Raw genomic sequence first — 14,487 nt, 5'->3', positions numbered from 1 at the left:
TTTGGCTTTGGGGTAGACCTGTGGTCTCGATCGGCTGCCCTGCCTGACATCGCTTAGACCCCGGTACGTATGTTTCATGTATCATACCAGACCCAACGCCCTTTCTTCCCAGCAGCGAGAAGTTATTGCGCGGGTATGGCGAGAGTTCGAGACGTGTCAGATGTTTGTTATGTTTTTAGAAGGTGTTGTAGTGGCTTTGTTTTGTGTGTGTATTTAGTCTGTAACATCCATTTGCTTTTTAAGCAAACCTATCCGTTGATTACATATATAATCCCGGGATGTCTACACGGATATCAAAGTGTCTGCCTCTCTGATCAGCCGGCTTGCGGGATTGAACCATGGCCACGATTGAACCCGCGCCACAGACCTCTACGAAGTCCGAAGCTGCTGCTGTAACCGACTGAGCCATCGAGGCTCTAATTTTCATTCCAACTGGCATTGGGAGAATATTGTCGAAACTAAATGTCGTGTCTGTATATCTATACACAGTGAACACTCATTTTAGCATTTTTTTTTTCACAGTACTTCCCCTGCATTCGAATGATTTTACTGATTTTTTGCAGTGCATAATAACATTTCAAGCATTGTGGGAAATTCTGATGCCACAACTCCTTCAGTTCCTTGAGAAGCATAACAATGAATTAAAGGAGAAAACTGAAAAGGCAAACAATGGAGAGTCTGATGAAAGACTGATATCACTCTGAACAAATGAGTCACTCCAAGATGCTACAAAGGCCTTTGAGCAATTCAGGGGGTTGAATCCTAATCATGCTTTGTGGTTTACCTATTCTTTTGCATTTTCCCCGGGCAGACAGAGATGGTATCTGGGATCTACATATGAGTTCCTTCAAGATGATGCTACCATATTTTTGTCGCTTTGGTCACATCAATTATGCAAAATGTGAAACTATTTGCTTCACTTCAGAAATAGAAAAAGAGCTTAAGAATGGGAATTTTGCAGTAAAAATAGGGAAAAGCAAATTCAACCAGGTGTCTCCTGATCAGAGTCTTGAGCGGTTGACCGCGATATGGGAAAAGGTGGAGGGATACTTGGAATTGTAAAAAACCTGACAGCACTTTCAAGGTGGGCTCTCTCCTTGAATCACAGGTTAGAGATTGCAAAAGACACCAAAGAAATGTACGGAACTGACCTTAGTCAAAGATTAGCTCATAAATAATCAGGTATTGCGAGGCGCCATCTGGACACGGAGGCTGAGTTCAAAGTTGTTCAGAAATTGCAAGCTTTTGATGCATTCGCTGAGGTTCCAACAGATAAAGTGGTCAACTTAGCAACCAAAGACCAAGCAACTGAAGAAACAGAGGAATCACTATTGAATGTACAGATTCTTGTACAGGAACAGCCTCAACCTTTTATCAGAGACAGATTACTTTTGGCTGAGGATATTTCTCAACACAAAAATTTTCATAATCCAATGAAAAGGAATATTCCGGTAATATTCTCCAAGCTCTATGAAGTGAAGAAATCAGAGTGACAAAAAAAAGAAAGCCTTAAAAGTGGATAGATCTGTTCTACAAAGGCTAGTTATCTGTTATGCTGCTGGAAGAGATGTGGACCTAGATGAAATCTTGAAGCATGGGTTGTTACCAGCGCCTTTGTCCCTAGCAGAAACAACTGGAGATTTGAGAAGTAGTCAGAAGCATATTTGTTGATGGATGCACTGTTGTAGGGTGTACCTTGCTCTGACCAATTTGATGTAACTAATGATTCTACCTTGGTCATTGATGACCAGGCACTAGTTAGAACCCTCGATAAGCCACACAAACTTATGGCTGGTACCTTTGGCGATTTCCCCAAACTGTTCAAAGCTAGAATTTTTCAGTATGGTCACCATTTTACCCGTATTGATGTGGTGTTTGGCAGATATAACCAGGAATCTATAAATTAAGGCACACGCTCCAAAAGACAAAAAAGATAACCAATCCGACGACTAATAGAACATGCTGACGTTCCACTTCCGCATGAGTGGAATAGTTTTCTCTGCGACCTTAAGAATACAGCTGATCTTGCTCATTTTCTTTCTCGGGAACTGATTAAATATGCTCCAGGAAACAAGTGTTTGGTTACTGCTAGTGGTCTTCTGAAGGTTGGTGATGTTCTCTGCAATCATGCTGAATTAGATCTCAGCTATCTTAAAAGTAAACAAGAAGAAGCTGACCGACACCAGAATGATCTTGCATTGTGTCCACACAAAGTCACCTACAGTTGTTGTATTGTCTCGAGATACTGATGTCATGGTATTCCTTATAGCACACAGTGGTACAATAAAAAAAAGAAGTAATAATGAAAGCTAGAACAAGCAGTGCACCCAAGTGTATCCCCATGAAAGATATTATATCAAGGCGGAATTTGCAAGAAGAGCAAACAGCAAGGGGATTGCTGTCACTGGTTCGGACACCACATCATGCTTGTTTGGACATACAAAGAGGACAGCATTACCTGCACGCCTGGATTATCCTACACACCTGTTAGGCCTTGGGAAAGGTCCCATATCAAAGGAATCTTTGTCCGAAGTGGAAAGATTTGCTTTGGAAGGTTCTTGAAGCTATGACAACAGATAAAGCAAGAACTATCTTGTTCTCTGAAGGAGGCACTCAACAACAAGTGATGCTTTTACGGCATCACATCATGCGAGCGTATCTTCAGGCTTCAATTTGGCTCAAAGTAGCAGAAGCTTATCCAACAATTCCAAAACCCAACGAATGTGGCTGGGAGCTAGTAAATGGTCAAATGAAGCCAGTTTTATTACCTCCTGAGTCAGTGCCAGAGTCACGTATGAATCTGATTAGATGCAGTTGTACTGAACTGTGTGTTACACGCAGATGTGGTTGTCGAAAAGCAGAAATATCTTTTACTGGCTTGTGTAAATGCTCTGGACAGTGCTTCAGTACTAATGATAATAGATGAACGGAAAATGTGATAGATATAATATTTAACAGGCCTGAACACTTTTCCAGATTAACAGAGTGATTATGTAGACGGGTTTTCCATTGTACTTCATAATATTTTCAAAACAACACCCTGCACTTGCTTCTGTAAATTCTCTGGAATGTTAGATGCTGATTATAACAGCTGAAAGCAAACATAATAGCAGGTGACAATACATGATACTTAAGCCAAGTTAATAGTTTATGAGATTGGCTGTCACATTGCATATCGATATATATATATATATATATATATATATATATATATATATATATATATATATATATATATATATATATATATATATATATATATATACTCAACATCAGAGCTGCAGCTCTCGAAATCATAACTCGTAGACGTCAGGGAAAGGCACTCAATACAGCTGATAGTTTATTCCTAATGCCGACGTTTCACAACTACATTGTTGCATTTTCAAGGCTGAAAAACAGCGAGCTGACTCAATAATTAATCATAAAAACATTTATTACAACAACTGATTAAAAACACTACAGTATTGTCTCATTTAAAATGCTAATTCTTTTAAAAATATCAGAGGCACCAAGACACTAAAAGAAAGACCTACCCAGACGGGAGCTAAAACAAGACTATTGAGAAGGAGAGAAAAGTACAAATTAAAACACAAATAGATAAAGGAGAAAACAAGGTAACAATAAGGCAAATAGGACCATCAAGCAGCTGTTTATTGCTTGATGGTCCTATTTGCCTTATTGTTACCTTGTTTTCTCCCTTTTATCTATTTGTGTTTTAATTTGTACTTTTCTCCTTCTTCAATAGTCTTGTTTTAGCTCCTGTCTGCAGGTCTTTCTTTAGTGTCATGGTGCCTCTGATATTTTTAAAAGAATTAGCATTTTAAATGAGATAATACTGTAGTGTTTTTAATCAGTTGTTGTAATAAATGTTTTTATGATTAATTATTGAGTCAGCTCGCTGTTTTTCAGCCTTGAAAATGCACCAATGTAGTTGTGAAACGTCGGCATTAGGAATAAACTATCAGCTGTATTGAGTGCCTTTCCTGACGCTCTATGAGTTATATATATATATATATATATATATATATATATATATATATATATATATATATATATATATATATATATATATATTATATACATTTTCATTTGTGGTAGCTACAGGTTTTGTGCAAGTTTTCCCATTGTATTTCATGAAAAATATTCTTTAACACCCTGACCAAAGGACGATGAAAGTTTAAGATTTGGATTTATCCGTAAGAGGTTCATAAAAATAGACTTTTAATCCTGTTTAACAATCCATTTGCTTTATTATCGAATTCTTCACTGTGATCATCATAAAGAATTTTTGTTCTTGTTTTATTGGTTTTGTGCTCTTTCCCCTTTACATTTTACTCATATGTTCATTAATAATACGTGTAAAGTTGAAAATTCTGATTTAGCTATAACAGGCTACAGTGCTAGCAAAAATAGATTCTTAAGCCAGTTTACTGGGTTCATATGCTTTGCTATCATATTGTATTTCAATTAGTAGACTGGACACGGGGTGCAAAAAGTTGAAACTTTGGATTTAGCTGCAATAAGTTAATAACAAAAATTGGAAAATGTTATCCACCAGATGTGAATTCAGCACCCTCAAATTAGGTAGAATTAATTGCATAACAAATTCTGCTGTGACACGCCGACCCCAATCAACTTTTTCCCGTATCGGCTCCAGACTACAATGGTTAATGGGTTCTTGGGTATGGCTATACTATTAACTGCCAGAAGGTGCCGGTGAATAGGATCTTTCAGTTGAGCATAAAAAGACAGTTGTTCCTACACAAATGCAAAATTTCGGTCTTTACATAGGATTTAGCTTGCGAATGCGACCTGGAACGCCCGTTTCACTTTCAGACAAGGTCGTTGCGACTACTGACGGTAGGGGGGAAGCCCCACCCACTTGTCGGTTTGCATTCCACTTTGCTTTTGTGTGCGTCTCTCTGCCCAATTGCCGTTTGTTTTATGATTTATGTCTTTTACTTAAAATATTTTTGTGTGGTTGTTGTTAGTTTTTATATATGCAAACCCCTCAATCAGACAGAGATCTGACTCCAGTTCCTCTCTTGCCCTGGCTTAGCCAAAGGGAGTAAGCGAACTTCATGGCTTTCGATGCTAAGGTCTCGAGGGGATGGGGAACCGTTACATGCAACGACTCAAGCTACCAAGACGGTTAGGTGTCCAAATATTTGAAACCCCAGTTGTGCATGATACAGCCAATGTATGGAGCCGACACAAAACCAACTACAGATGTTTTCATGTTATAGGCTATTAGCCAAGATGCGCTTAAAACTGTTTGTTTTGGAGCCTAAGGTTTTGCAGCCCCAAGACCGTAGAATTATCTTTATATCGGGAAGACTGCAAATTACTTAAGGTTCTTTGCAGCGTCCCTTCGGCCCCTAGTTGCAACCCCTTTCATTCCTTTACTGTACCTTCGTTCATATTCTCTTTCTTCCATCTTACTTTCCACCCTCTCTAACAATTGAGTCATAGTGCAACTGCGAGGTTTTCCTCCTGTTACACCTTTTAAAACTTTTTACTGTCAATTTCCGTTTCAGTGCTGAGTGACCTCATAGGTCTCAGCACTTGGCCTAAATTCTATATTCTAGTCTATTTTAATATCAAGTCTTTCTAGAAAGAATGGAAACCCCTTTTCATTTATGTTCTGCGAGTTATGACAGTTATTTTCCTCGCCACCTCATTCAGTTAGAAACAACGAGCGTGTTGGTGGTGGATGGTCATTACCAAAGGTTCTTATCTCTGTTTATAGTTAAAATGACACCTTAAAGTCATATATATATCATACATTTCCTAAGTTTATCAAACTAAACTAAACATCAGTACGGTATAGATGTTGAAGAGGGGTGTTTGTACGGGCTACCTAGGTGAAAGAGCCCGTGCTGGCATATGGCCAAAGTAACCTACAGGTTAATGAAAAGAATTTCATTAACCTTCTGTCTAACAGTTTCTTTGGGGAATTCTCTTTTTGTGAAATAAGAAATTGTTTTAAAGGAGAAAACTTGTTATACTTGACAAATTTTCTACGACGAGTTTTGACAATTGTTCGTTTATAGACGAATGCAAGAAAAACAGCTGAATTTTGTCCGTATGTACAGAAACGACTTCGTATTCCTTTACTCTACAAATAAAATTTCTAAAGTCACTTTAAATGTAATAATTTCCGTAAAAAATTATATTTAATTAAATTAGTAGAACTATTTGCACGGGCATACAAATTTAGATAGCCTAGATTGAAAGGGAAAGACGTCAACACGACCGAAGGAAAGGAATCGAACAAGTCCTTCAGTGTTTTGAGACAGGCGTTGTTGCCCATCTGTCACATATGTTTCTTATGTGTTTTTCGGCCTTTGTTGCTTATAATGTCAGAGGAAAATATCTCGGAGCCCAAACTTTTGAATCTGTTCATTTTTAATGCCACTTACGGCCAGAAGGAAGGCCAGGTGAGTGTACTGATACCCAGCCTCCTACCCAGTATGGATTGACCTACCCTGCGGCAATACTGTCGCCAAATAACCCTTTTTTTTCGCCCGGGGGTAAAAAGTTAGTTAAAATTTAACCATGTCGGGCAAATTAACATATCTGAAGTGTTTTTGAAGGGGATTTAAAGCAGAATTCCCTCATAAGTGCCCTTACGGCAAGTGCTGCTTTTGACACCTAGCCTAGGAAGGGGTCTTTGCAGGGGGTCGTTTGGGGGGGATCTAGAGGTCGGGGGAGTGCGAAGTCCCTCCCATCCAGGGCAGGGCACGGCACCCAAAGTGAGGTTAGGAAGGTAAGGTCTAGTTAGGTCAGGACATGGTAGCCTATCCTAGGGAAGGTTAGGTTTGATTTCATAGGGGGGTCGTTCTGTCAGTACACCTCACGTGGTGCACTGTAGGCATTACTTAAGGTTCTTTGCGACATCCCTCCCTTGGCCCCATAGCTGCAACCCCTTTCGTCCCTTCCATATCCCCTAGTTGCGACCCCTTTTGTCCCTTCCTTAGCCCCTAGCCGAGACCCCTTTTGTTTCTTTCTTAGCCCCCCCTAGCTGCGACCCCTTTCGTTCCTTCCTTAGCCACCTATATGCGACCCCTTTTGTCCCTTCCTTAGCCCCTAGCTGGGACCCCTTTCGTTTCTTTTTTAGCCGCCCTAGCTGCAACCCTTTTCGTCCTTTCCTTAGCTCCCTAGCTGCGACCCCTTTCGTCCCTTCCTTAGCCCCTTGGCTGCGACCCCTTTCGTTCCTTCCTTAGCCCCCTAGCTGCGACCCTTTTCTTTCTTCTCTTTTACTGTACCTCCACCCATATACTTTTTTGTCTTTCTTTCCACCCTCTTCTAACAATTGCTTCTTAATGTAGCTGCAAGGTTTTCCTCCTGTTCTATCTTTCGAACCTCCTTACTGTCAATTTCCCTTTCAGTGCTGAATGACCTCATAGGTCCCAGTGCTTGACCTTTGGCCTAAATCCTATGTTATATTTTATTCTGTTCTGTTTTATTCATGCCCCAGGTTAGGTTAAGGAAAAGTTAGTTTATGATCTACAGTGAACCCCCCGTATTCGCGGGGGATGCGTCCCAAAGCCCCCCTCCCCCCCGCAAATAGCTAAAATCCACGAATACTTAAAACCCCTCTAAAAACACTTAGAGCTGCCCATTTTGTTAGTTTAAACACAGAAAAACCCTGTAAAAATGCATATACCTGAGTATTTTAATAGTTTTATCATAAAAAGTGCATTTATTCATGAAATTTATATGAAAATACAGTAATTAGTGAATATTTCTCAGTGAAAAATACTGCGAATGGGTGAATTTTCCATGACTGATGGCTAGATATGTTCCACAGAGAAACCCGTGAATGCGTGAATCCGCGAATCATGAGAATGTGAATACGGGGTGTTTACTGTATTCCTCATTGCAATATGTCATTGGTCTGCTTTTAGGTAGCCTGCCACATGTGGGAAGAGGCCTAACACTCTGCTCTCCTGCACCGATACCCATTTGATCAGTGTAACATAAGGCCTAAAATTTTAGTTATGATATTTATTCCTACACAAATACAAACCTGAGGTCGTCACATATGAGAATACCTTCAGTGCAGCTGGAAACTGGCCATTCAGTTCTAACAAGGTTGTTAGGTAGTTAACTACTAGTCGGTCGGGTGGGTAATCCCACCCTTCTGTCGCACATTGCATTCACTTACCTTCTGGCTGTCTCCGAAGCCACTTGCTGTCGTTCTGCTCTGCCTGTCGGCTGGTTTTCCTCATTCACCATGCAACTGAGTTTTTTCTTTATCATTTTATTCCTTAGATCTTTTGTGTTTTATTCCTTAGATCTTTTGTGTGATTCTGTGATATTGTGTCTATATAGTATGCGAACCCACGAATGATCTCAACTTAAGAAGATGAAGCCTTGTGCCATGCAGCAATGCCCAGGCTTAGGCAATGTGCCTTGCAAACGCTTCCTCTCCCTTGTTGAAATAGATCCTCATTCTTTTTGCATTCATTGCCATCAGCATGACAGCTACTATTCAGCAGGTAGTGGACTTTCTCGTCTTCCTTCGCTGAGAGAAGCTTCTCTCTGTCTCAGCTGTTAAGGGATACAGGGCTACCCTGGGATTAGTCCTGTGCTTGAAGGGCGTCGATCTCTCCTCCTAGTGGGAGATTCCTGTGCTGACGAGATGCTACTGTCTCCAGTTAGAGTGCCTTGGTACTACCTGAAGAGGACTCGACAGCTCTGGCCTGGGTGTTGATGTCTTTTCGTTAGTACAGGGGTGTACAGTACTGGTTTGACCAAGAAAGAAGTGTCCGAGAACACCATCTCTTTATGGCTTCGTGAGGCGATCAAACAGGCGTACTCTAAGTCTGATGAGGTGGGCAACAATACGCTCTGGGCCAGAGCTCGCGGTGTCAGTGGTATTGGTCTGTCTCTTGCATTCAAGAAGAACCTGTCGATTCATCAGGGACTGAAGGCAGGAGTGTGTTCGTGTTAGACCCACATTCACCCCTACCTACTGGATGTTGCCCATGGGTCCTTGGACACCTTTCCTTGGGTCCTGTGGTGGCTGCTCAACAAGTTGTGTAGCTCATCCGGTTCCCCTAGAGGGACAGGTAGCACCTCCCTAAGATGTACGGTTATGAAAGAGAGAGTGAGTGTGTGACTGGCCTACTTTCTATCTCTTTTATTCCTTTCCCTGTGGGCAGAAGTTCCATTGGCAAACTGTCATGTGCTGGAATGGGCATGATGCAGGTGAGTTACTGAGCACCCTTTCTATTATCTAATATAATTTAGTACAGGCAGTCCCCGGGTTACAGCGGGTCCGGCTTATGACGTTCCGAGGTTACAACGCTTTTCAAATATGTTCAGAAATTATTTCCCAGTTTACAACGCATTTTCCAGTGTTACAATGCTTATGACGCTGATCCGACAGAAGAAATATGGCTACAAAACGGCAGAACAATCAAAATTGGGAGTTTTTTTTATGAAAAACTCAATAAAAATGCAGTTTACATCGTTTTCAGTACACCCAAAGCATTAAAGGTAATGTTTTCTTAGGATTTTTGACGTGCGTAGGAATGGAACCCCTGTCGTAAACCGGGGACTACCTGTATAGTAGAGGCAAGTCCTACCCACTCTCTAGCAAGGGGAGGGAGGGGTTGACAATAAACAAACCTGCTGGTATTCTTTAGCATTATTATCTTTGACAGAAAAGGTTCATCTAAACCTTTTACAAATTAATGATGCTTCACAAACCCATTGATTTGAAAGGCCCAGAAGTCTGATGTTTGAACATTCTCATGTTCAACAGATCAGAGGCATGGGACTCCTTCCTTTGCTCTAGACAACCAGGAAGAAGAAAGGCCCAGGTGAGGCGAACCACCAATCAGTTCAGAAGCTTACTCAGTACCCACTCCCCATTAAGTGGTTTCTCACTAGTAGTACAGTACCATGGTACTGCTGGTCCTATTGCTGACCATACAAGTGCAACTGCTACCCAGGGTTCTTTGGACCTACCTGGGCTGCAGGTACCAGCCCTTTGCTGGTGCTGACCCCACTCCAGTACTGTCCCTGGTAGCCTGTCTGCCGGGGTTGGCAAGGGTCCTTGGTCTACGGACTCAGCCCCAGCTGCAAGCGCATGCCAGTAAGGAGAGGTGAGCAGAGAGCATGCAGGTGCTCCCTCATCCCCTCCTGCTCTTCAAGAGAGCGGATCAGGGGTCCCAGAATGGTGGCCCAGTGACTGGTTCGGTGGCTCGGGCAAGGCAAGAGGAGGTCCCCTGCTCAGTCTGCTTCCCTTGTAGAAACCTCGACTTCTAAGTAGATTGAAGCACACCCACCGGATAGCCCCTGCTCACGCTTGTCCGTGTGGGACCTCTCTCCTTGACCCTAGTGGACATCTTCATTACAGGTTGATGACCATCCACGGCCTCGCTTACCTGCCGGGACTTCTGTCTTCGGCTTGCAAGGTAAGGGTGCTCATGATATCTCACTTGTTCCCTCCTCCTCAAAAGTTTTTTCTGGGAGACAGGAGCCAGACAGGTTCAGGGCTCAGGACCGGGAACATTCTTGTTCCTATTCCAGTCCATGACGCGGAGCCCTACATTCCTGGTCCGGTCCACGGAGTGGATAGGAGATACGCCAAAAGGTTAAGAGATTGCCAGGTGCTCTGGTGAGTGTTTCTCTCTTACAGAGTTAGAGACACCTGTTGTGGAGATAATTAGAATTATATGTCTTTTTAATGATCCTGAGGAAGAGACATATTTTCTTGCTCTGTGCTTCCCCGGGCAAGAGAATGCTCCCTTGTCCAGCCATTCATGCAAGGTATTTCCTCTGCCTCTAGCCCACCAGGGGAAATATCATGGTCTCTCAGAGAGATTGCCATCTTTTAGGTTGACCCGGACCTGACTCTGTGTCCTGGTCTGTCTCCAGAATGTCTTTGAGTGGAGGGAGTCTCCCTATCGCAAGTTGAGAAAATGGCGCCAGAATTGACTGCAAGAACAGCATTCCAGTTATTCTCGTAAATCGATCTTTGGGTCTATCATTGACCAAGATCGATTTTTCCTGGGGCCTCCGAACACCTGAGGAGAATGCAGCCCTCGAGACTGTTGGGCAAGACACAGTGTTGTTTCAAACGTCTAGGCCTGTTAGTCCCAGGTTGGCGTTGACGCTCGGGGACAGACTGGTGCTAGAATCCTTCCCCCCACTCTGCTAGAGGGAGGGGGAGGCTGCAGTGGATAGGCTTTGGCTCATTTACAGGCAGTGGCTAAGACCTATAGGTCTTGGGTCAAGCTGACCCTTCCCTTTCAGTCAGAGGAAGTCCCAGACTTCTCGACTCCTGGTAGAGTTACCGAGACTTCTTCTACCCCAGTAGAAGATGGAGGACAGTGGGGTTGCAGCAGTTCTTGCCGATTGCTGCCGATGGGATGGGTGCCTGTTGAGCCATTCAGTAAACTTGGCAGTAACATGGAGGGAAGCATGGGCAGTGGATGCCCGTCAGATACAGTTCTGCTACCTTTAGAGTCTTTGTCATCCCTCACTCTCTTTTTTTAAAGGCACTGCCCATTTTTTTTTTTTTGTTCATTATTTGGTCAAATTGGCACATGTAACCTTAATTGTGATTTATTACCTTGCTGGAGGTAGTTATTCTTTATGAAAGTTTTAGCGGCTGTACTCAGCTGCTGAGACCAAGTACATAATAGCAACGGCATGGGCTCAACATCCATAGGTTTGCAGCAGACAGTGGGCTGCGGGGATCCCTTTTATTGACCTGTTTGAGACCAAGTGGAATCATCTTTGCCAATTTATTGTTCGCCTGTGCAAGATCCTTGAGCTTGGGCAGTGGACGTCAGAATGTTGCCTGGTCAGGCCTGGATTGTCATGCCCTTCATCCTTTTAATGTAATTCAGGAAGTCATCAATGAACTAGTGACTCCGTAAGTTGTCTCTTGGCATTGGTTACCCCAGGTGGCCAAGGAAGACTGGGTTTCTGGTTTCAGTCAGTGGTGGATAGATCTGCCCATACTTCTCCCTATCAGGAAGGCTCTCCTAAGGCAGACAGAAGAGGAAAGATTCCATCACAATCCCGCAAACTGCAGGTAACCGCGTGGAGATGTTCCAGGGCTGTGTGAGCACTAGGCGAGATCTTGCAGGAAGGCCATTATCAGTGCTAAGGGAGAATGTACTAACCAATTCTGCCAACACTAATGGTCAGTGTATAGGTCTCAGTACCGTCTCATTAAGGGGTTTTTCCAGAACCAGTACTTCTATAAACGACATGATAAGGTTTCTGGTTTTTCTCAGGCATGAGAAAAACTCCTTGATAGCAGCCTTTAAGGCTTGAGGGCCATGTTGGCTTCGTCTGTGAGGCTTGTCCGAGGACAAAGACATCTAGATGTCTTTTGAGGTGTTTAGGTGGAGTCTCCCAGGTCTCTGGTACTCGGAGTCTGTATGTAGTTCTTGAGATCACCGTGGTCCCACCCTTTGAACTTTTGGAGCAAGCTCCTTTTAAAGAGGTTTTGTATTGAAATTCTTCTCAGTAGCCATAAATACAGCTAAGAGATTGAGGGGCTACAAGCTTTGTCAGTTAAAGTAGGCTTTGCTGAGACAGGGTACAGTAATTCTTTAATTATCACTTTATTTTGGGCTGAGCATAGTTTTAGGGCTAGGCCCGTACCTACAACAGTCTCTTTAACTAGTGGGTCCAGTTAGGACTTTATGATTTTGTGTGAATTGGTGATGAAGGGATGCAGGTTGCCCTTCTCTCATGGCAAGTGGAGAGGAGGGTGGGGACAGAAAACAAAGCAGACATGTTGATTTTATTCACCTGTTTCCAGCTCTTTTGTCTGGGTTCTTTCAGCCATATCGAGTAATTGTGTACAAACCTATTACTCAGTGGTCCAGAAGTCTAGCAACTGCTACATCCTATATGTGGAGTATGCTAGAGGTACGGGGTCCCTTTGCTCCTACTGGACCAGGAAAGTGTCAGCCAGGGTGTGGTGAACCTACCAGTCGGTTCAGAGAGTTCCCAGATTTCCTCCCACCAGTGGGTAAGTCTTCTCTGTAAAGAGCGATGGTTTGTATCTGTGTAGGAACAAATAACAAATTTTAAAAGTAATTTGTATTTTTCCTAACATACAAACCTGAAGCTCTTTACATGAGTGGACTACTTCAGCCACCCACCTCATTTGGCACCTGGACCTAAAGGCAAAGACTGACAGGTGGCTGGGGTTCCCCCTACCCGTCAGTAGTTGACTACCCTACCCTGTCAGTAAAGTTTGAACAGCCGTTCCAGCTCATGTTCAGAAGCTAAATTCCCATGTACAGAGCTTCAGGTTTGTATGTTAAGAAAAATACAAATTACTTTTAAAACTGTCTATGTTTTAAAGACTGTTTATTTATGTATTTATTTATTTATTTACTTACTTTGCAGGAACATGAAAAAATATTGTTTTATCATCCCATTTCTCAAAATATTGACACACAAGTTCGAAACATAGGACTTGCAGAAGCCATCACCCGCTTTTCAAGGTAACAGATCCACTTAGTATGCTCATGGATTTTTATGGAGATAATCATTAAATGGTTCCTACACAAATATAAACCTTCGTTCTGTAACAGGGATTTAGTTTCGAGCACGAACTGGAAACGACCTTTAAAACATATTGATAAGGTAGTTACTGCTGATAGGTAGGGGAAACCTCGCCTACCTTTTGGTCTGCACTCCACTTTGTTTCCGGCCACCATGGAGTTCAGACGTCTCTGAGGACTCTGCCCGACTTTGCTGTTTGAACTTTTTGATGAAGCCACGTGAGCATCCCTTTTCCTTTTTTGGTTTTTGACTTTTTGTATTATTATGATTCAAACCCATTGGTCAAATAAGGATGCTTGCAAGGAATTCGGATCAGTTCTTGTTGTTGGGACGAATACTTGTTTTCATTGGAAACGTGGCAGCTTCTGGTAGTGTTTCTAACAGCTATGTTGTTGTTCTGTTTACTTACTAATAGAATTACCTTTCAGGTATGCACGACTTGGCCATTTGAAAGGACTGGAAGACTTCAGTTTGCCTAAGATAAGGTAATCCTTCTTTTGTGGCCTTCTTTCTTTTATTTTGCAGGAAGTAGGCTGTAGAGCCCTATTGCAATACACTCCCTGAACACCTGAATTAGCCCTGGTCACCTACCAGCCCGAACTACATCCCCATAGCTTTTACCCACTATGTGGGTAATAAACTGTCAGCATTACCAATGCTTACAGGAAAATCTAGTCAAATGAGTTACCTGAAGTACCGTTGGCAACACTGCTGCAAGTCCTGGCCGAGTGAGGCCAAGATACCCCAATTGCTTTTTGTTCGCCATGCTGTGTGGGTTCTCTTCTGTCTTGCCTCTGAGGTAACAACGTAAGAGTTGTCTGCATACATGGCAAGGTGCTTTTGCACAGAATCTTTGATCCTTTGTTGCAGGCAGTGGACTATAGGCCCTGGGCCTATAAGGTGCTGCAGTTAAGCTTTTGAGTTCATTTGGTTTTC

At 42.6% G+C, this 14,487-nt stretch overlaps 1 protein-coding gene across 3 annotated transcripts in view; it reads left to right on the top strand.

The window, feature by feature from the left end:
- The first annotated feature begins 6,257 nt into the window (after positions 1–6,257).
- The window catches only part of Ccz1 (vacuolar fusion protein CCZ1), a 56,802-nt gene continuing 48,572 nt past the window's right edge, over positions 6,258–14,487 (top strand). The window contains exons 1-2 of one of the 3 annotated variants that reach the window (XM_067082953.1): positions 6,258–6,440; positions 13,393–13,490. In XM_067082953.1, coding sequence (XP_066939054.1) covers positions 6,360–6,440; positions 13,393–13,490 — 179 coding nt within the window. In that variant the 5' untranslated portion in view covers positions 6,258–6,359. Of the gene's footprint in view, positions 6,441–6,522; positions 6,541–13,392; positions 13,491–14,487 lie in introns of those variants that run through there. The other 2 variants (XM_067082955.1, XM_067082956.1) reach the window with 2 other exon arrangements.

This window comes from Macrobrachium rosenbergii, chromosome 40 (genome assembly GCF_040412425.1).
Source record: "Macrobrachium rosenbergii isolate ZJJX-2024 chromosome 40, ASM4041242v1, whole genome shotgun sequence".
In the NCBI taxonomy this organism is placed as follows: domain Eukaryota; kingdom Metazoa; phylum Arthropoda; class Malacostraca; order Decapoda; family Palaemonidae; genus Macrobrachium; species Macrobrachium rosenbergii.
This window is presented reverse-complemented; position numbering and strand designations above follow the sequence as displayed.